Source organism: Nyctereutes procyonoides, unplaced genomic scaffold (genome assembly GCF_905146905.1).
Source record: "Nyctereutes procyonoides isolate TBG_1078 unplaced genomic scaffold, NYPRO_anot_genome, whole genome shotgun sequence".
Taxonomy (NCBI): domain Eukaryota; kingdom Metazoa; phylum Chordata; class Mammalia; order Carnivora; family Canidae; genus Nyctereutes; species Nyctereutes procyonoides.
Genome location: NW_026575128.1, coordinates 23210681 through 23232424, shown reverse-complemented (window position 1 = coordinate 23232424; position 21744 = coordinate 23210681). Strand labels below are relative to the sequence as shown.

At 40.4% G+C, this 21744-nt stretch overlaps 1 protein-coding gene across 2 annotated transcripts in view; it reads left to right on the top strand.

The window, feature by feature from the left end:
* Positions 1-21744, top strand: part of LIN7A (lin-7 homolog A, crumbs cell polarity complex component) — a 124489-nt gene that overhangs the window by 87830 nt on the left and 14915 nt on the right. For both annotated transcript variants that reach the window (XM_055342043.1, XM_055342044.1), the window contains one exon: positions 1237-1446. In XM_055342043.1, the coding sequence (XP_055198018.1) occupies positions 1237-1446 (210 nt within the window). The remainder of the gene's footprint in view (positions 1-1236; positions 1447-21744) is intronic.

Below are 21744 nucleotides of genomic sequence, written 5' to 3'. Positions count from 1 at the left end.
CTGGGCTGTCTGCATTGCATCCATGTCAGCCATTAAAATCTATGCATGACGACAAGGTTTGCATGAGCGAATGCATGTAGCTAAAAACAAGCCATTATTTCCATATCATTCACTAAATTTCACTAAATGCAGACAGTAGCATAATGCTCAATTGATGTGATAATGCTGTGTGTGGAAAAGAATGTACAGTAGTTGGCAATCAATATTTTCATAGTGTTGAGTAAATCACTTTATAGTAGGCATCTAATCAACTGTGGTTAAGGCAGGTTAATGGAAGTGGAAAATAAGAAGCAGGCAGAGAATCTTTTCTTAACAGAAACAACTTCAATGCTGTTATTTTCTTTCCGTGAGGGGTGGGAACTAATGGTAAGTTACATTTTCAACTTATTTTTAACAATTAATACATGTATTTTAAAATAAAACGGTGTCCATGTTAAATGATATTTTGTACATCTAGGTATAAAACCATAGGCTGCTCATTTTGCCCATGTTGCCGTAGTTGTTAAAATATTAATGTAAAATAGAGGAGAAAACATCCTTACCAGATAAGAGGACCTTTCATAGTAATGCAAAATATTGATGTGAAATAATAACAATCTGTTTGAATCCATTATTTGTTTTAGCTTTTGTTTTCTTTTAGGTATCCTCAATCAAAAAAAAAAAAAAAAAAAAACACCCAAAATCTAAGTTTGCCAAGCCAGTGGTCTGGCAATAGCAAGATTATATATATATATATTGATCCGAGTATATACATATAAGTGCTTCTAAGTACATTGAGTAAATATTCATGAACATTTATGTGCCAGCACCGGGGTAGACTGTGTGTCATACGAAGAAGCGGATTACATGCTTGCTGGCCTTCAGGTGCTCACAGTTGACACGTATACATAATAGTTACAGCATGTGTACCATACAGAGATAGTATGGGGAGCAAACCTCCAAGGAAAGGAGGAATTGCATCTCACTAAGGTAACTGGGGAAGATTTTTATAAAGAAGGGAAATCTGTGTCATAATGGATAAGTTCTAGAAAGCCGGAAATAACCAGGCAGGGCTTTCCCAAAGAAGAGAGTTCTAGATGACATTAAAATGAAGCAAGCTCCCTCCCCGTTGTATTCTTTTTTTCACAGGAGAATGCTATAAAAATAAGAGGAGTTGCCTGAGCCCACCCACTGCAAAGCATACGATCAGCCTTATTTCCCCTCGTTTTATTACCAAATGACCATCTTTTCTTTCAGGCAACAGTTGCAGCTTTTGCAGCTAGTGAAGGCCACTCCCACCCTCGGGTAGTCGAACTGCCAAAGACTGATGAAGGCCTTGGTTTTAACGTGATGGGAGGCAAGGAGCAAAATTCCCCCATTTACATCTCTCGCATCATTCCTGGAGGGGTGGCCGAAAGACATGGAGGCCTCAAAAGGGGAGACCAGCTGCTATCAGTGAACGGAGTGGTATGTTCATAAAATAACCAGAGGTTTTCTCCCCTAAGCATATTTCCACCCCCTGCTGTTACTAAAGTCAAATGTTGAAATCCTAGAACAAATCATCATTTTGTGTCCAAATGACTCCCTCAGCATTGATGGACATTACACCTACAAAAGCAGTCATTTTATAGTTCTTATGTCTCATTTCATCTGTTTGGGTATGATAAGTATGAGCTGGTTAGAAAACCATCCCAAGAAATTATCCCAATGAGTAGAATCTTCCCCAACATGATGCTCTGATTGAATTAATATTTAGAAGAACATAATAATTCCAAGGTACTTTTTTATTCAAATTACTATAAAAGTACATTTAAAAAGTAAAGATCAAACTCCTCGCCCTGTATTTTTTATTTTAAGTTAAAGAGGAAGGATAATTTTATTTTTTTTATTTTTTATTTTTTTTTAGGAAGGATAATTTTAATGGAAAAAGATAACACACAGATAATTCCTTAATGTACAGCTTTAACAATAAAAATACATTAGCCTCTTCCCCCAATAAGTTTGCTTATGTTATGTATTCATCGTATATATTTTAATTTTGACACAGAGTTATTAAGGCAGATTAAAACATAAAACATTTTAAAGTATTTTTTAACGTTCATATTCTTTGGATGGCATTACCTCCATATGTAATAAGGACTTGCTAAAGAAATAACTTTATCTGAAATGAATCATTTTCTCTCCAAAACTTCTACTTACATCAGAAATAATCTAAAAGCATACATTTCAGAAGTTTAAATAAAAGCAAATCAGGGCAGCCCGGGTAGCTCAGCGGTTTAGTGCCGCCGCCTTAATTTCAGAGCCTGATCCTGGAGACCCAGGATCGAGTCCCACGTCGGGCTCCCTGCATGGAGCCTGCTTCTCCCTCTGCCTGTATCTCTGCCTCTCTCTCTCTCTCTCTCTCTCTCTCTCTCTCTCTCTGTGTCTCTCATGAATAAATAAATAAAATATTTAAAAACAAAAACAAAAAACAAATCACCGTTTACCTGTATATTAACCTAAGATCTTTTTCCTGAGATCTTAAGATTTTAACACATCAGCTAGGTCTGGGTTATTTGTGGCCATGTTGATCTCTGCTTAGAACACAATATCCAAAATAAAATACATCCAGAATGTGATTTTGGTATCTAGGGGGTAGATTCTTGTGTATTTATATCTTGTATTTTGTTTATTTCTTTTTTCATTTTTAGCCTAATAGCTTTGTAGAACCCCACACTATTCATTCAGCTCTGCTGATGGCCATCAGAATCATCAATCCATGAATATTCTATATCACTTCAGCATTCCAATTCTAAAATTGGCATTTCATTCACTTTTTTGCATGTAACAATGCTTTGAGATGAGCTTTCTTGTAGACTTTTAGGTAACTATGACTTTTTCAAAGCACATTTCAACCGATAATTTCAGAGTCCAGCTTTCTAATAGAGGCTGTAGACTAGGTCATGCAATCATGTCACAAAGTAATCTATGCCACAGTATATGAATTTGCTACAGTTTATCTGAATATATTGGGAAGGTCAAAAGAAAGTATAGATTTTTTAAAAATGAAAAATACAAAAAAAAAGAACCAAAAGTACATTAATAGAATTGTGATTATATATGGCAACAATAAATGTCAATGAAATCAATTTAATAGGTGGTTGGTTGACTTCTCTGTCAAAGGAGCTAAAGAGCCTTTGTTTAACCCAAATATTTCTAAGGAAACATCTGTAGGCATTTTATAATCTCTCATCCATTCCTTGCAGTGACCATGTGACTTTATCTGGGCAGCTGCAGGGAGTATAGGAGAATGGAGTCAGACCCATCAGGCTCTACCATTCAATGTTCTTTAATACTCCACATGTTTAAAACTTTTAATTTCACCAATTAAGTCTCATTTATCATGGTAAGTTAACGAGTCACTAATTTTGCCAATTTTGAATCCATTTCTGACATATTTTTGCTAATAAGCAAAGCATCATTTGTTCAGATGCTTTTATGGTGGCCAAGTTCCAGAGTATTGCCTTTCTAATATAATGCTTGCTGACCACCTTGGACTGGTTTAAGCTCCTAAAGTCAGGATTTCAAATATTACACATTCATATAATCCAACTATGTATTATCAACTACCCATTTTAAAGTATTTAAAAGTAAATTATATATATTCTAACAGTCCCTGATGTTGACCAGATGTTCATCAGGAGGTAGTTTTCGTTCTGCAACTGAGAAACTTCATGAGTTTTTCATAGCCATGCAGAGTAGTTAATCCCAGGCAAGAACCCCGGTTCTTCTAACACCCAATCTAGAAGTTTTCAGTATAAATTTCAGTCACTCAGATGGAAATACTTAAAACAAACTAACAAACACCCTGTAACGGAAGAGCAAAAAAAAAAAAAAAAAGAGAGAGAGAGAGAGAAAAGATTAGCAAATGATCAAATGATTTCTCTTTACACTTTAAAGTACTATTTGGGGAAATCAACATGGAAGATATTGAGACCTAGTCATTATTAACAAAGAACAAATTTTAGAAGAAAATGATGTGAAGGGCTGAAGCAAACCTGAACTACTTCAGTACAAGTACTCTGGGGAAAATTTCCTAAAGTCCTACTTAGAAAGTGAAGAAATTACTCCATGGATCTTTAAGCATCTGAAAAGACGTTTGAAAGGATGTCTTGATTATGTATGTTTGTTTTTATTCCTTCCCTCCTTTTAAAAAGGGTAGGTCACAGTGTCTGGTAAAAAATAAAACATGTATATACAGAACTATTAACATGGCATGTTAGGTAATAAAGTAGGATGATGGAAAGAGGGAAAAAATAAATAAATAGAAATAAAAGGTACAGCAATAGAGCAAGTGATTTTCAGTTTCTCTCTTAGTGTCTTAGAAGATAAAAACAGAAGGAAACTCATACCAGCTCAGCTATCATTGGAGGGATTTTTTTTTTTCTATTCCTGAGCCCCAGAGAAATTTCCCATGGGATTCATACAAACGAGACATTGAATCACCTAATACAATTTTATAGAAAATACAGAGGCCTTTTGTGTGGGGCTACTTCTTATGTCAACCTTCAGTAAAAACAGGGCTGAATGCTCAATTAAAATTTAACATTAACAGAAGGTCAAAATGTTACTGTTCAAATTTATAGCTTTCTAATGATCTCCTTTTCACCCTTCTCTGCCCAAGTATTTCATCAGCAATTTTGAGAAAGGACTAAAGGACCATTTATAAAGGGTGCAGCCAATGTGGAGCCAGCAGAGACAGTAAATAAATTTAGTGACAGAGTCCAGATAAAAAAAAAAATCTCAGAAATGGTGGAATAGGCCTAATTTAATGAGAATCTACATGAAGTCTTCCTCTTGTGCCCAGAAAACTAACCACCCATGTGCAAAATCAGCAGTGGGGGAATGGCTAAACCTCAAAACCTGAAAGAACAAAAAAGCCTGGGGATTTTGATTGATTGTGAGAGGAATATGAGTGAAGTTGGGGGGAAAACCCACAAAAAAACATATTAATGTGAGTATAGGGGGCATTATTACAAATTTAGTGTACAGACACGGAAGGAGACTTGATCCAGCTCTGGAATGTGCTGGACCCCACTGTGCTCCAGACCTGGTTCCGTCCTTATGGAAAACAATGCAGCTTTTCCAGAGATGAGCAGTCTTGTAGACATGTTAAAGAAGGAAGTGAGTTGTTTCGGATGGAGGAGAGAAGATTTAGGAGAATGATGGCTGCCTTCAGTTGTCCTGCATCATGTGAGGTGCCTGATGGGAGAACCAGCACCTTGGGGTAAACGGCATCAGGAGGGCTATTTCAGCTTATTATAATAAAGAGCTTTTAAACATACAGACTCTATAAATAGGGAAAGACCGAATCATAAAACAGTATGTGTCCATCATTTGAACTTTTAATCAGAGTTTAGAAGACTACCTTGAAGGAGCCGTTTAGAGGATGTGTGTTGTGTAGAGAGCTGGGGCAGTTGGCCCCAAGGTCCCTTCTAACTCTGTAACTGTGATTCTATATCCTTAGATGGGATTTTGCTGAGACCGCTATACACACCCCCACACACACCCCTCCTTGTACAGGTAAGTGGGCTCCACCTTCTCCTCTCTGTGTATACTGCTAATGAGAGATTTTTTTCCTGAACACAAAGATTAGAAACCTACTACAATATAATAACTTCCTCTTTATTTAGTGCTTTATAGTTTATAAACAGCATTTATATGAGGTTCCTAATTCGTTCCTCAGAATAGTCGCATGAAATGGGTAGGGATAGAGTTTGTTGCTCTCTCTCGCTTGCTCGCTCGCTCACTCTCATGCGCACAAATACACACACGGACACACACACAAATGGATATGCAGAAACCCACACTAAAATACACACGTGAACTGAATTTCAGCCTTTATTGTGGTCATAACTGATCCTTACCAAATGTGATTATTGGTTATGTAAAAAACAATCTCAGTGAAATCTGAGTAAGTTCCATGGATTGAGCCAACATCAATTTCCTATTTTTAACATTAAGCAATAGTTTTACAAGTTGTTAATATTGGGAGAAATTGAGGAAAGGGTACATGGGACTTCCCTCTCTGTTTCTGTTCAGCTTCCTATGAATCTATAATCATTCCCTAATAATCATTTTTAAACTGAGGAAGTCCACAAGAATCAACCTGAAATACGATATCCTCCTGGTACTGATGGGAGAGAGGCCAGGTGGGAAGCAGAAGGCAGAAGACAGAAAGATAATAGAAGCATGAGCACTTTAAAAATATGTGGCAGTGAGAAGAGGCCTTCATTAGCCTCTGAAATCCATGCATGTTTTTAGAGCATCATTGGTAGGAAAATTGCAGTTAAATTTGCCCAGCTCTGTAGTTAATCCTAAATAAAGCTGTTGATACAGTGTATGCACAGTGCTAATTGATTTTTAAGCATAACAGATGAATGAGTAAAAGTTTAGGGATGGAGCAGAATAAATGATTTTCCTGAAATTTGGCCTTTTTCCCATTTTATAAATACCTATGCCAAGTTAAGGGTGAGTACTCACAGTCTAAATTATTTATTCAGAAATGCTGTCAGGTGTGGAATGAGGACGAAACAAAAATTAGAATTCCTTAGATTTGAGCCCTGTGGTGCTAGCTACAGCATCCCAGAAGGGAAATTTGTATGAAAATCTTATTTACCTGTTATCTGAACAAAGAGAAAACACAAATAAGGTGATTTTTTTTTTAAAGTTGCTATGAAATGCACCAAGATTTCTCTGAAAATTTAAGCTCCACATCAGAACGTGTGACCATTGGCAGCAGTAATTTTTGCTCATTGCCTCACCTTCAGTCTTCAAACAGAGCTGTGCATGGTCGAGGCTCCGTATAGAATCGTTGAGCTCCAGACACCACTGTAAGCACTTTACACAATGAATTTGTTATTTCTCTGTAATGATCTTCTGTGGTGGGTGCTACCTTGAGTACTCTCATTTTAGAAATGGGGAGGAAGAGAGGAATCAAGAAACCTTGCCCAAGGTCACACAGCTCCCAAAGAGCTGGGAATTCTAACTCAGGCCATCTGGCCTTATTCATTGTAATTTAATGCTAAATATCTATCTCAGCCACTAATAAATTCGTATTTTTATCTGTCTGTAGAAAAGATCAAGGTTTCTGAACTGTTACGGGTTTACCTAAGTGCATTGTTGGTGAGGACAGCGTCTCTTTTTTTCTCAGATTCCCACGAGGGGCTCTGACCTTTCAAAAGTTAAGAACCATTCCTAAAAATAGTAATGTTTTGGAAAAGGACGCGTTTGCTTGAACTCGGGTAGCTCAGAATACCAAAGGGGCCTGAAGAGTTTGGCTTGAATGTATCTGAGTTGTGCCGTATATGAACCCCCTCCTCAGCTCCATGCCAGGGGTAGAAATCTGAGAGACCACACAGAGTGTGGCCTGAAGATCCAGTTACAGCCCTGATGGATCCACAGCCCCTGTGGTGGTCTGCTTGGTGGCGGGAGGGGAGCAGGTGTAGACCTGAGCACCGTGGTGGAGGGAGGCTGGGAGGCCGAGCCTTAGTCTTCCCTTCCGTAGAGGCTAGTGTGAGGATCCTCAACTCCGTTCGAGGCTACGGGGTCTCAAGCTAGTCTCCTCACACCCTCTCTGCCTAGGAATCCCTTCCAGGTTATTTACCTTTCTCAGCAGCCGAGTGGGAGATTGTCTGGGTTAGAATTAAATGGGAGTGCAAGCTGGAATTTCAGTTACGTACTGAAAGTGTTTTGTTCTCTGGATGACATCATGTGACACCCCACTCACAACTGTGAAGGAGCCACGAGAAACGCAATTGTGCTGTTTTATCCCGGCCCCTTCGGAATGACACACGCAGGGCAACCACATAATCCAGTGCTGTGCAACGCCGAGCTGGTGGCGGCCTGGCCCCTTCATTCGGAGTTGGCTCCTGATCAGAGATCTTTTCACTTAAAAAGCAGAACAGAGGATGCCTGCGTGGCCCCGTCGGTTAAGCATCTACCTTCGGCTCGGGTCACGATCTCAGGGTCCTGGGATCGAGTCCCACATCGGGCTCCCTGCTCTGCGGTGAGTCAGCTTCTCCCTCCCCATTGCTTGTGCTGTCTCTTGTTCATTTGCTTGCTCTTTCTTTCTTTCTTTCTTTCTTTCTTTCTTTCTTTCTTTCTCTCTCAAATAAATAAAATCTTAAAAAAAAAAAAGGTGGAACAGGAAAAAGCTGTGTCACCCCACTAGAACTGCTGCCTTCCTGCCCTGTGATCTCAGCTGGCAGGAATGGGCGCTGCGAGCATTGTCTCTCAGACATTACCAGAGCAACTGGAGCCCCGAGCATCCACTGAGACTGTGCTGGTAAAACTCACCGAAGCCACCTCCGTGCCAGGACATACTCACATGTAGTCGGTAACGAAGTATGGATCTCTAGGTGCTAGAAAGTGTTCCTATGCAGGGGTCAGGCTGCCCTACATCTCTATTTAGCTTGCTGATGATGGATACTTGACTGTTCAATGTAGTTGCTGGTGTAGGCGTCGCTCTCAGAGTTATTTTTACCATTCGTTGTTTGTGTCTTCCCCATTTTGTGTAGCTATTTTAGCAGGGTTTTTTTTTTTTCATCCATTCAACAATTATTTGCAGATCAATTATTATGTGACAGCTGCTGAGCCCGTAAGCCCTGGGTATAGATGGTGAACAAAATAAAAAAAATGTTATGACTCTCATGGAACTTTCTGCCTGGTGGAGAGTAAGAAAACGATGCTGATAATAATAATAAATATACGGGTAAATGTCTGTGTGACTGGTGCTGTCTCTATCACTTATCCCAACCTAAAGGAAATGATGTTGTTGATTCAGTTCAGTTCTACACTGGCCAGAGTAATGAGGTTTTCACTCCAGGTCTGGATTAGTTACCCTTGGCTGCTCCAACAAATTCTCACAAACTTGACGGCATAAACAACAGAAATGTGTTCTCTCATAGGTCTAGAGGCCAGAAGTCTGAAATCTGTTAAATGACCCAGCCCTGTGAGGAGGGCTCTGCACCTCCCGAGATTCTAGAGGACAATCCTTTCCTTGTTTCTTCCAGCTCTCGTGGCTGCCTAGGTTCCTTGACCTGTGGGGCTACCTTGCTTAAATCTCTGCCTCCATGGTAACATCACCTTTCTCTCTTCTCTGTCAAATCTTCCTCCATTTCTCTCTTACAAGGACACTTGTGGTTGCATTCAGGGCCCACCAAGATTATGCAGGATAATCTCCTCATCTCAAGATTCTTAATTACAAGAGCAAAGACCCTTTTTTCCAGGTAAGGCACCATTTACAAGTTCTAGGGAATGAGGCATTGAGGGCCATTATCCAGCCTTCTAGAGTGTGCTAATATCCTAAACCCAGAGGGCTTACTCTTGTCCAGGACTACAGAACAGGACCGGCTGACCACAGGCCGTGGGCAAATTGGTTTTCCATTCTCAGGATGGCATGTGCCGCATCTTGGCCACCCGTCTCCTGTTCTTCCCCTCCCACTTCAGGTACTTTGCTCCTTGTAGTTTTTGTCTATGTGGTTAGTGAAGCCTTTCTGCATCCTATCTGCCCTATACCCCCACCCCGATCGTGTGTTGTCTTTGGATGATGGAAAACAATGAAGCCGTCTCTCTGCTCTTCAGCCAAAGGTTTTCAGCTACTTCTGAGTCTGCTTTGTTTGTTTGTTTGTTTGTTTGGGTTTTTTGTTTTGTTTTTGCCACCGCGGTGTGGACTGAAGGAAGCCGAGGGGACTGGGGGGAAATTTACCCAGAAAACACAAATTTATACTTATAACTAGGAAGTCCGTGACTTGCCATGGGAGGAGTGGCTGAAAGAAGAGGGTGATTGGGTCATGGGGAGTCCGATTAGGTGAGCCCAAGAGTTCACAGGGAGCCAGTTGGGGCAGGTTCTCCCAGGTGCTACCAGAGAGGTTTTACTTCCTTCTAAGTGCGATAGTGGAATCTTGATGTCCATCATTTCTGAAATCTGGTGATGGCCTAAGGATTTCTGATTCCTTCTCTGGCTCTTCTTTACGAAATGAAATGTATTATATTTTTTCACCGTCTAAGAATAGTATTGGGTTTTTTTTGTTTTCCTCTATTGACATTTTCTTTCCATACCCTTAAACCACTTTGACTAAGATCTGGCACCCGATGACAACTTCAGAAGCCATTCTCTGGCTTTCTATTGTTGCTTTTAATGGAAATTAGAAAACTTTTACTTTATTGCCGATTGATACTTTCAACATCTCAAAGAAGACATTAGAATTCAAGCTCTTACAGTTTCTGGGGAGTGTAAGGATATTCTAACCATAAAATGATCATTTATTCTTTGAAACTCTATTTCATCATGTGTAATCCAGAAATAACACACCTTTCTCGCAGGGCGGATGGAATTCACTAAGAGAAAGTATGTGAAGGTACCTGCCACTAGCTATTAATTCTTATTAACTATTACTTACACTGACTGTAAATTCCTTTCCTTTAAGACCGGTAAGAGTCTTCTTCCTGCCTTAACAGTTTTGCCTGCATATGCATTTAAACTTCCAGCTCAGACTATTTCCTTTATTTTCTGTGTATCTTCAAGAGACAGTAAAATTCCCCCATTGACCATTCTAAGTCCAGAGGCAGTTGGATGCTATTCATTGGCTGGTATTGACAAGTCATTGGATTTTTTTTCGTGTTCTTCCAACTGCAAAATGGATATAACAGCACCTGTCCCATCTGCCTTGCCTAACAGAAACGATGGTAAAAGAGATAATTAATATAGATGGCACTGGCAAAAATAAGACTTTATCTTTCCACAAAAAAAAAAAAAAAACACCATTATTGCTGTATATTATTATCTAACTGCCTTTTTCCTCCAACCCCCAAATGGGTCTGTATTTCCTGTTGCTACAAAGTCTTAATTTGCAAATGCAGAAAATGGAAGTAATCTTCGTTCTTCTGGTAGCTGAGAACTGTGTGGTTTATCTCAAAGGAATACAGCATTTGTCTTAGATTTCTGTGCTACAGCAGTTCTGGCCTCGTTTTGACTTTGAGGAATTCACCAAACCCGATTACCGGTTATTGTTTTAATCATTAGCAGAGAAGCCAATTTCTGTTGCCTAAGAGCTATGTTTGATCATTCAGTTTAAGCTTAACTGGCTTGAGAAAGAGCATTCTTTCAGGTTATTAAATGTTGGTCTACAGGCCGCTCGCACCAGCCTAAGACACAGTTAGGATGTCATTAATCCGCCAGTATACCTCGGCTCTACAGGTATACCTAACGAAATGCAGGCCAATGTAAGTCAAGTTTGTGCAATTTTCCACAATGGATTTTGATCTTGTCTTGTCCTTGATTACATTTACAAAGACAGAAGATACTGATACAGATGGCAGTCATTTAACACATCAGGAGCTCTGTGTCCGTAGTGATACATGTCAGATGCCCAAACTTAAATGTTCGTTGCTGAGCCTCAGCTGTGGGAAATGGAGGGAAGGAATCTTGGCAGTTGTGGTTCCAGAACCACACCTTTCTAAAGTTAGCCATCGGGTATGACCACTTTTAATGAATTTGCAGAGAGTGTCATATTGAGCCATAGACTTCTTCCAAATCATAACATGCAGGGAGTTTCACAAATGACAACCGTTCTGGAAAGGAGACTTCGTCCAAGGCTTGTCTCAGAATTATGGGACCCGTGAGAAGGAACCCTGCCATTGATCTTAATTACCCTGGGTGACAAAGGCAAAGAGATTGACAGCTCACCATGAGTGAATCTGTCTCTATAGGCAAGCAGTATTTTAAGAAATCACTTTGAAGGATTCGATCAGACTGCCAAAAAAGAATTGTTAACCATGTGCCCTTATGCTTGGCACTGGGAAAGGAGCAGTTTAAGCTGCATAGATCATAGGTCATACCCTAAAGGGGCTTACTTTTATCTAATTCTGGAAACCTCAAGTCAAGTTTTTTTTCATAAATAGAAATGGCTACATCACTCATAATTGGCCTTAGATTTAGCTTTGGATAGTTTGTAGAAATATTGTACCAATATGTCATGAACTGGAATATGCTAAGGCCTCTCCACTTTTCTGCCTGAATCGAGATGGTACTGTTATCTATTTGACCACTCCATAAAGTATGGAACTGAAGTATGCAGGGAACCTGAGACCCTGAGAGCTCCCTGAGTTTTACAGTGGGTCTAGAATGAGGCTGACCACCAGGCTGCTAATCCTAAACTTCCTTTTGTGTGTGTGTGTGTGTGTGTTCGTGATCTGTTTAAATTTTTGGAAAATTTAAATGATTATTCTGTTGTTATTCATTCTTAGGCAATGTAGGAAGCAACTTTAAATATCACTGCCCATGGTGCAGCAACTTAGAGCTAATTACCACAGGAACCCACTGCACACACCGTTTCACATGGGTCTTATTTTATTAAATGAAATTCGCAGGAGGGATAATGCAAAGCCATATGATGCTAGTTATCAGATCATGCATCGTTTTGTGGCATCAATATTTGTAGATATTAAAAATATTTCCTCCAGTTGTATTGAATGTATATTGCACATATTTGGAGTGTTCCATAAAGAAGCCCAATCACTTTTAACCTGCTTGACCTCTAAAAAAATTTATTAGGAAAAACATCAAGAAGTTAATTATGTGCAAATTATTAGGCATATTTGATTATCCTGTGAATAAAATCAAATATACTCATTAAAATTCCTTCTGATGCACCTTCAATTATTTCTAGAAATGGGAGATCTGAGTCAGACTTTAAACTTTATCTTTTCTGTGTCACTCTCTCTCTCTCTCAATCTAACCACAGTCATCTGCTTTCTCTAATACATTAGCTGCACAGTTATTCCACTGAAATTTTAGTTTGAGAGATAAAAATAAAAATTGACAAGAGATAGTTATATTCCCTGTTTCTAGAGCACACATGTAGCCAAACAAGGTTATATGACATTGCCTGGTAATAGTCTTGATATTCATTCATTCATTCATTCAGAATTATGGGACCCATGAGAAGGAACCCTGCCATTGATCACATGTTAGAGAAGCAATGAGGGAGCTACAGGTGAGGTCAGTGGTAGTAGCAACAAGGGAGTAGTTCCTTCCTATACTTTTTTTTTTTATTTTTAAAGTTTTTGCTATTTAAAGAATGTAACTTTTAAAAAAATATATCCTACTATTTTTTAACCATCTGTCGTGTGCCAGGCACTATTTGAAGCAGTCAGGGGTCTCTGGTGAAAAAGAGAGAGAGAGAGAGAAAAATTCTTTCTTTCATGGAATTTAAATTCCAGTAGCACAGATAAACAATACATGAAATAAATAAACATCCATAATGTTAGATGATGGCAAGTAACATCCATAATGTTAGATGATGGCAAAAAGAAATCAGTACAGCATCAAAAGGCTAGGGAGTGCCAGGGTACAGGAAGGAGTGATGTGGTGCTGGGTGGTCAGAAGAGCCTCGGTGAGGTGATGTTTGAGGAGAGGATGGAAGGAGATTTGGGGGTCATCCCCATGAATATGTAGGCAAGAACATTCCATCCAGATGAGAGAGTCAATGCGAGGTCCCTAAGACAGAAGAGCAGCTGACATTTTAGAGAAGCAATGAGGGAGCTACAGGTGAGGTCAGTGGTAGTAGCAACAAAGGACTAGTTCCCTCCTATACTTTTTTAAAAAGTTTTTGCTATTTAAAGAATGTAACTTTAAAAAAATATATCTTCTACTTAATATATATGCCACTACATTAAAATGGCAATTTAAAAATCCCCAGATACTAGGCTTAGAAATAGAACAGACGAAGGTACCAGCATAAGTCACCACATCAGGAACAAAAGTGCCTGGAAAGGCTTCCTTGGAGAGTTTGCAGCCCAGGCTTTTGCTAAGCACTCCGGATGCCCTGGGCGGCTGAACTCTCATAGACTAACTCAGTGGAGGTTTGAGGAGTGATTTGCTAACTTTTCTGACCCCCTACTTTCCTCATTGCAGAGGCTAGTAACAGCAGCTACGTGGTTTTTAATGTTTTGGTGTTAAAATAGCATAACACGGTCCCTGACACATAGTAAGACCCGAATCAATGTCAGTTGTGACCCTTGTTACCATTTTAGAATTATGGCAGCAGCCATTAATTCAAGAAATCATTGCTTTCTCAGAGAAGTGACCACATAGCTTAGTTACAGCTTTGTTGATGAACATTAACCAATTTGTGAAATTCAGGTATTCATTCATTCATTCATTTATTCAGCCAAATATTGGGTCTGATGTCTTAGTCATTGGTGACACAAAAAGTAAATACCTCTTATTTATAGGCATTGGGAAGAGATAGGCATAAGTGTGGGGTTCTATAGGAGATCACGAACAGGCATGGGATGGGGGGTGGGCATGGGGTGACTGTAGACGAGAGTCATAGGCAGGTAGACACCGTGGGTGAATAGAGGCAGCGAGGAATATGAAAGAGCCACCTCACGAGGCACAATAACAGAGTCCAGACATGAGACAGAACTGCCAGTCCTTCTCTTTGGAGCCTGAAAATACCAGCAGGGGCCAGGCCCTAATGAGGCACACGGGCCTGAAGACTGCAGGCCGTGTCCAAGCAATCCGGGAACTCGGAAGGATTTTAAGCAAGAGAATGACAAGATCAGACGTGCATTTTAGAATCACTGCTGTGATTGCAGCATGAAAAGTGGTTTAGAAAGGGCCACAATGAGAGGCAGGGCAACCAGGCGTGGACATGATGTGTAGTAAGAGGAGAAACAGATCTTATTATGAATCTGTTCTGTAGGGAATAGCTCTGTTGCTTTGTTTCCTCACCGTGTTGTCATTTGGGGGGCAGGGGGCAGAGGGTCAATAATAATCATTTGAAAGTAGGCATATAAAGCCGACTCGTCGCATTTTCAAAAAAATTTCCTGGGTGTACTGATTTGTCCCTGTCTCTCCGGATCTCACATCCATCAAGCTTGAAAATCACTGCCATTTTTCATCTCAGGAGCCATTAGGTGAAAAGCAAAAATTTAAACCTGCAGTATTTCATAATTCTTCCCCACCATTTCTCAATCAAACATTATTCCCTGAAAACCTGGACGGATAACATTCTCACTTCAGCGTGAATAATCTACCAGGCCATATAACTGAAGTGCCAGCACAGACCAGTAAACAACCGAGAGGATGTGGGAGAAAGGAAAACTCAGGCAGATTTCAGCAAATTAATGGTGCCAGCAGAAAAGCCATTCAGTCATGGCTGGTCAAATGGAATGTTGGTGGCTCACACAGACCCCACTTCTACTTCTGTAATTTCTGCAGTAATGCAGCTAAAATCCCTTCATTTCACCTAAATTATCCAGGCAATTACAGTTATAATTTATTTTTGCTCAAATACTTCAAAGCTTTGCCTCAAAGCACTTTTTAAGCAGAATTACCATTTGTCCCACCTCCTTCACTTTGTTCTAGAATGATTTTCCCTTTCATTTTCCTTGTGATGATACCGGGCTGATGTATTAAATCATACAAAAAATACATGAATGCATCCTTATAAAATTTCCAAATGATTCACTGTGAAAAGACTGTAGTTAATTTTTTTTAAAGTCCCTTTATCCATTTCTCTTTTTTCACTTGATTCTAGTTCCTCCTTTCACCCGCCCCCATGAAGAAACACTGATAGTGGGTATTTGTGCTGACATTTTTCTTTACACTTACATACATATATTTACATTTATTTACTTACTCATTTTTATTTTTTTAAAGACTTTATTTATTTATTCATGAGAGACAGAGAGAGAGAGGCAGAGACACAGGCAGAGGGAGAAGCAGGCTCCCCACAGAGAGCCTGATGTGGGACTCGATCTCGGGACTCCGGGATCACCACCTCAGTGGAAGACAGACGCTCAACCACTGAGCCACCCAGGCCCCCTAATTACTTATTCATTTTTAGACCTAAACAAGTACAACAATACAGAGCAGTGATTACAAGCGTGGAGACAGAGTCATTACCCATTAATGGTGTGCCCCTGGAAACTTACTGTGCCTCAGTTTCCTCATACATAATTGGGATGATAACATTACATACCTCACCAGGTTCTTAGGAAGAGTAACTATTTTGATAAATTTAAAGCGCTTAGAACAGTATCTAATAGTAAACACGCAGTGAATGTTAGATATTATTTTTATAAGTTTTAAAACTGCATTGATATTTTCATATGTGCTTATTATTCTGTGACTTGCTTTCTCAGTTAGATGTATGTCTTGGCGGGGGCGGGGGGCGGTTTTGGGAGTCACGATCAGTTGAGCATCCAGCCTTTGGTTTCATTTCAGGTCATGATCTCAGGGTCATGAGATCAAGCCCCACATCGGGCTCCGCGCTCAGTGGGGAGTCTGCTTGGGTTTCTCTCTCCCTCCCCTTCTGCCCCTTCCTGCTCTCCCCCCACACTCGCTCTCACTCTGTCCCTCAAATAAGTAAGGTTTTTAGAAAGAAGTTTGTCTTGGATACCTTGTCTTGTCAGTACATACTTAGATGTTTAATCTACTGTGCAGTAGTCTGGTGTGTGAGTACCACAGTGAATCCAAGCATTCCCCCATTGATGGACATTTAGCTCATTGCCCAATTGGCTTTTTGTTTTGTTCGTTATTGTGAACGCAGCTTCAATGAAAATCTTCGTGTATGCCAGTGACTGTTTTTCTAGGGTGACTACTAACGTGGGGCTAAGGTTAGGGAGATGTGGGTGTACCTTATTCGTAATGGACACTGACAAACTGACCTCCAATTTACACTTCTACATTGTATGAGAACATAAATTTCACCAAATCTTTGCCAATACATTATCCATTTTTTTAAAGCAACTGGGTAATTTTTATCCCACTCTGGATTTATTCTGTATCCCCCTATCTAACAGTAAAACCAAGCCTTTTTTACTTGGACACTTTATGGGAGGGAACTAGTCATACTAAATTCTGACAGAAATGAACAAGGCATAATCAACACAGAAAAGAACTCCAGCATGATTTGGGATATGAATGGGGTGGGGGAGAGTCTTAGAAGGTAAAGTTGAGGAGATCCACTGGGAGTACAGAGGGAAGGTCCTTGTAGGTCATTGTAAGATATTTGAACTTTATTTGGAGCGAGAAAATGACATAATAGAGAACAAATGCTGTCTGGAATGGACTTCGAATGATGGGTAGTGGTTTACGACCACAGGAGAATGAAGAAAGGGCATTCTAGGCTAAGGGAAGAAAACAGAGATTATGGAAACGAAAATACGTGGTACAACCAAAATACATGTTGCTCATGTTTTGAAAATGAATATAAGGAAACAAAATTGTGCCCACGTGTCTGAGGGAAGTATTTTGCATGCTATACAAACTTTTTATTTTTTATTTCTAGAAAATGAGGACATATTCATGGGGCAGAGGAACCTGCATTTATTGGGTGCATTCTGTGGGCCAGATTTACTATGTGGTACTTTGCATGGGTAGTTCATTAAATCTTAAATGATACCTCAGAAGGAAATGTTATCCCATTTTGCATGGGTAGGAGCTGAAGCTCAGGGAAATGGAATAACTTGCCCTAAATCACACAGCTGGTGATCTTTGGGCCTAAGCTTTGAAGCCAGCCCTCCCCGGATAAGTTAGGTAAATGCTGGGTAAGTGCTAGGGCCTGTGCTGGGGTACTAGGGAGGAACCGTTGACGTGGCACGGTCTCTGCCCTCTAGAACAGTGTTTACCTGCTTGTTGGACTCTTCACAGGCTCTAAGCAAGAGCATGGAAAGACCAAGGGACTCAGACAAGAATCTGGAGAAGAGTTCTGATGATAAGAGAGAGGATATTTTAAAATCCAGGCAAGAAATCATGAGAAATAAGAGGACGGAAAGATGAGGTGGTATATGGGGAATGAATATCAATCAGTCTGGTGGTTAATTGGATATGGGTCGAAGAGAGTATTAAGGATGTCCCCAAAGTGTCTTGTTCGGGGCACTGCATGGCCAGTGACAGCAAGAGCCAGAGAGGAGGGGTGAAAAGAATCTTTGGAGGTTAGAGTCAGAGCATTTGAAATAAGTTTTATTTTGTGGACCTACCTGAAAAATCTTAGTGTAAATCACTGGTGACAAATCCAAGAATATCCTGTGGGCGTGTTTTTAATTGGAAGAGACATTTATCTGCAGAACCAGGGAGATGTTGGACAGTAAACCTGAAATACCCTTTAAATATTCACTTCTCCTGCAGGAAGGCATCTGTAATGTTGAGTTTCTGCAATTAACTTAAATGTTACAGCTATTATTAATGTTTATTATTCACGGTACCCAGCAACATAAATGTCCCTGCTGCTTTTTACACTTCACAAGAAGCACATTTGACAGCTCTGGACTCGGACAACTCCTGCCCAGATTGGTTGTGTTTCTCCCCTTTTGCTTTATATGAATTGCCTGGGCATCTCGGATTCTAAAACAGGTAATAATAAAGTGTATCCTTTGAAAGGTTTGATTGAACAATTTCTGGAACCTCTCTGACACCCTTAGAAAACAATGGTCTCTGTGAGATCATTGGAGTAAGATACTGAAGGGAAAAAAAAAAAAAAAAGAAACCCAACACTATTCTGGTTGACAGATCCCAGTTGTTATTGCAGGGGGAGAAGATAGGATGATGTGTACTGTGCTTAGTTAAGTAAGATTCCCCCAAAGCAGGGGCACCTGGGTGGCTCAGTCGGTTAAGCGTCTGCCTTCGGCTTGGGTCATGATCCCAGGGTTCTGGAATCAAGTCCCACATTGGGCTCCCTGCTCAGTGGGGAGTGTGCCTCTTTCTGCACCCCCTCCTTTGCTCCTACCCCCCTCATGTAGCCCTTCTCCTCGCTCATGCTCTCTCTCCCTCAAATACATAAATAAAATTCTTAAAAAAATAAAATTCCTCTAGACTTCCTATAGACTAAGCCTTTTTTCTAAATTGCAAAATCTTTCCTAGAACCTTCCAGTATTAGCTTTGTCCCCATCACCAAAACAGCCCACCCGTCCTGAAATTCAGTGGGGACTGTTTGGACGGTAGGCTTTGGTCTTTGTCCTCAGAGGTCTCAGCCAGTGTGCAGGTATGCAATATGACCCTAGGTGGTACTCCTAAACCAGCCTGACGTTTTAAGCCAGGTTCCACCCGTCTTGGGGTTCTGCAGAGCAGGAGATGATGCAAGAGACCATGATGTAGGTCTGCATTTAGAGTCTTGCCAGAATTGCAGAGAGAGCAAGGACGACCTGGGTCCAGGAAACCTGTTCTTTCAGACTTTGGAGTCGGATCTCTCCTTCCCTTCCCATGCCTCGTGCTGCCCTTCGGGGTTCAGTGCACCTGTCCGTTGATAATTTTACTTCCCCTCCTGTCCACTGAAAATTCAAACTGCACAAGAGCTGCTGATCTGAAAAAAAAAAAAAAAAATCAGCATATTTACTGAAGAAAGAGGGTGTCCCAGGCACTACTGTAGAGCCATCACAGGGCTGCCCCAAGTGGGATGATTTGCTGACCCAGTCAAGGTGAAGATACATTTGCATGTTTGGTGGAGTGTATTGGTGCATTGGTGAGGATGGGGGGGGGTATGTGGGATGGTGGTCATCACACCTCCACACCCCCTCCCATTTGCCAGACCACACCTAGAAGCAAATATTGAGAACCGGCAGTTTCTACCTGTTTCTGACCATCTGCAAGAGTCCCTGCTCCCCAGGGGTTCCAGGTCACTGAGTGTCACGGCTTGGGAGACTGTGGCTGGACAGAGCATGTATTGATTCAGTGGCGCAGACCAGGTGAATCATGATTGGGAAGGCTCCTTGTACCTGCACGTCTTGGAGAGACTTACTGCTCTAACATTAGCAGACTGATTGGAAGATCTCGTTTTTCTAGGAGCTTCTGTTTGCAAATCTCTAGTGCTCATGTTTGTACTCCTGAGGATGGTTTTGTGTGTGTGTGTGTGTGTGTGTGTGTGTGTGTGGATGTTGACCGTGCATATGTGTGTACAAGTTTATTGAATGTGTGTGTTGCATGTTTGTGTCCATTTGTGTGTGTGTGTGTGTGTGTGTGTGTGTGTGTGTGCGTGTGTTTAATCTCCATCCCAACAACCATCAGGAATTTTTTTCCTCCACTTGGTTCCAGAACATCATGGGTCGAGCAGCTACTAGAAAGCCTTACAACTGAAATGTAGTAGCTGCATTTGTTTCCAATTTTAGCTTCCAGATCTGAAAGGTGGGCTGAGTTCAGCCAGATGCTAGATTTGTGGATTTCTGGCGCAGATTTTTTTTTTTATTTTCTAAAGCTTTTGCTCCCTCTAGGGTTTCTGCCCCTTGGGCCTGCTGGCAATGCTCTGCACTCTCTGCTTTCACGGTTCAGACATTTTTATATTTATAACTATTCTCACAGGTTGAAAATATGTGTAATTATATAGACTCCTTTTTTTCCTGTCATCCTCTCCACTCTTTTGTAGTGTTTGCTTAGTTGATGATTTTCCCCTCAAGTCCGCTCACATTATGCATATGCCACTATCCAGCAAATCTCCCGCACACTGTTCCTCTCCTTAACAAACTGTGACACAGCGGAGGGACTGAGAAGAATAGTTTTTCATGAATAAATGATTGCTTGTAATTAACATATCAATTGTATGTATGGAAATGATGCTTCTAAATTACTTGACGGTGATTAGAAGCAGTTGACTTACCTAAGTAGTTTGAAACATTCTTCCACAAACTCCATACATTGTTAATTTATTTAGTAAACTTTACCCCTAGATGGTATAAAGGAAACTTCTACATACTCCAAAATTAGATTTTTTTAAAGATTTATTTATTCATGAGACACACAGAGAGGTAGAGACACAGGCAGAGGGAGAAGCAAGGCTCCCTGTGGGGAGCCCGATGTGGGACTCATCCCAGGACCCTGGGGGTCACGCCCTGAGCCAAAGGCAGACGCTCAACCACCGGCCCACCCAGGGGTCCCCCCAAATTAGATCTTATTCTTCTTTTGTCCTTAAGCACCTGAAGCCCTACAGTAAGATTATCACAAAGAGCTAGCTAGCATTTTCTTGGACCTTCTTTAAATGTCTCACACTTTTCCAGGTGCTTTGTGTTCCAGTTTCGTGCCCATAATGATCTTTAGAAAGAGATACTCTGTGATACCAATTTTACAGGTGAAAAAATTGAAGATCCTAAGCAACTTGTTTGAGCTCATAAAGCTGATAAGTGAAGAAGCTCAAATTCAAACCAAAGCAGTACTGGCTCCTTAGCCTAAGGAAAAAAAAAAGGTTTTATATAAATATGACTCATATATACTCTTATATATATATGAGGGAGAAGGGTCGGGAAGGAAAGAGGGAGGCGGGAGGGAGAAAGATGGTCTATTCATTGACTATTAATTGAGCACACAATAGACGCTGGGCCCAGAGATAAATAAGACTCATCTTGCCCTTGGACAGCCTAGTGACAGCAGAATGATTGTAAACTGATAAATTACAGTGCACTGAAATAGATATTAGCATTCAGGCAGGAACAGAGTACTATGGGAGAATATTAGCATATTTTTTTCCAAGGGATAAATGTGATATTTTTTATACACTTTTTATACACTTGCCACTTTTCTTCAGCAAAAGAGAATACATTTAGAACAGGAAATTAACATATTTGAGGGAAGGAATGGATCAAAAAGTCATAAAAGTTTTTTCTGAATATGTCCTATAAGCTTGTGCAGAGATATTCCATTCTTAATTAAACACCCGATCAGTATGTATAGGGTTTTCTCAGTGACCAGAAATGATGATTCTAGAGCAACACAAAAGCAAAATTATAAGA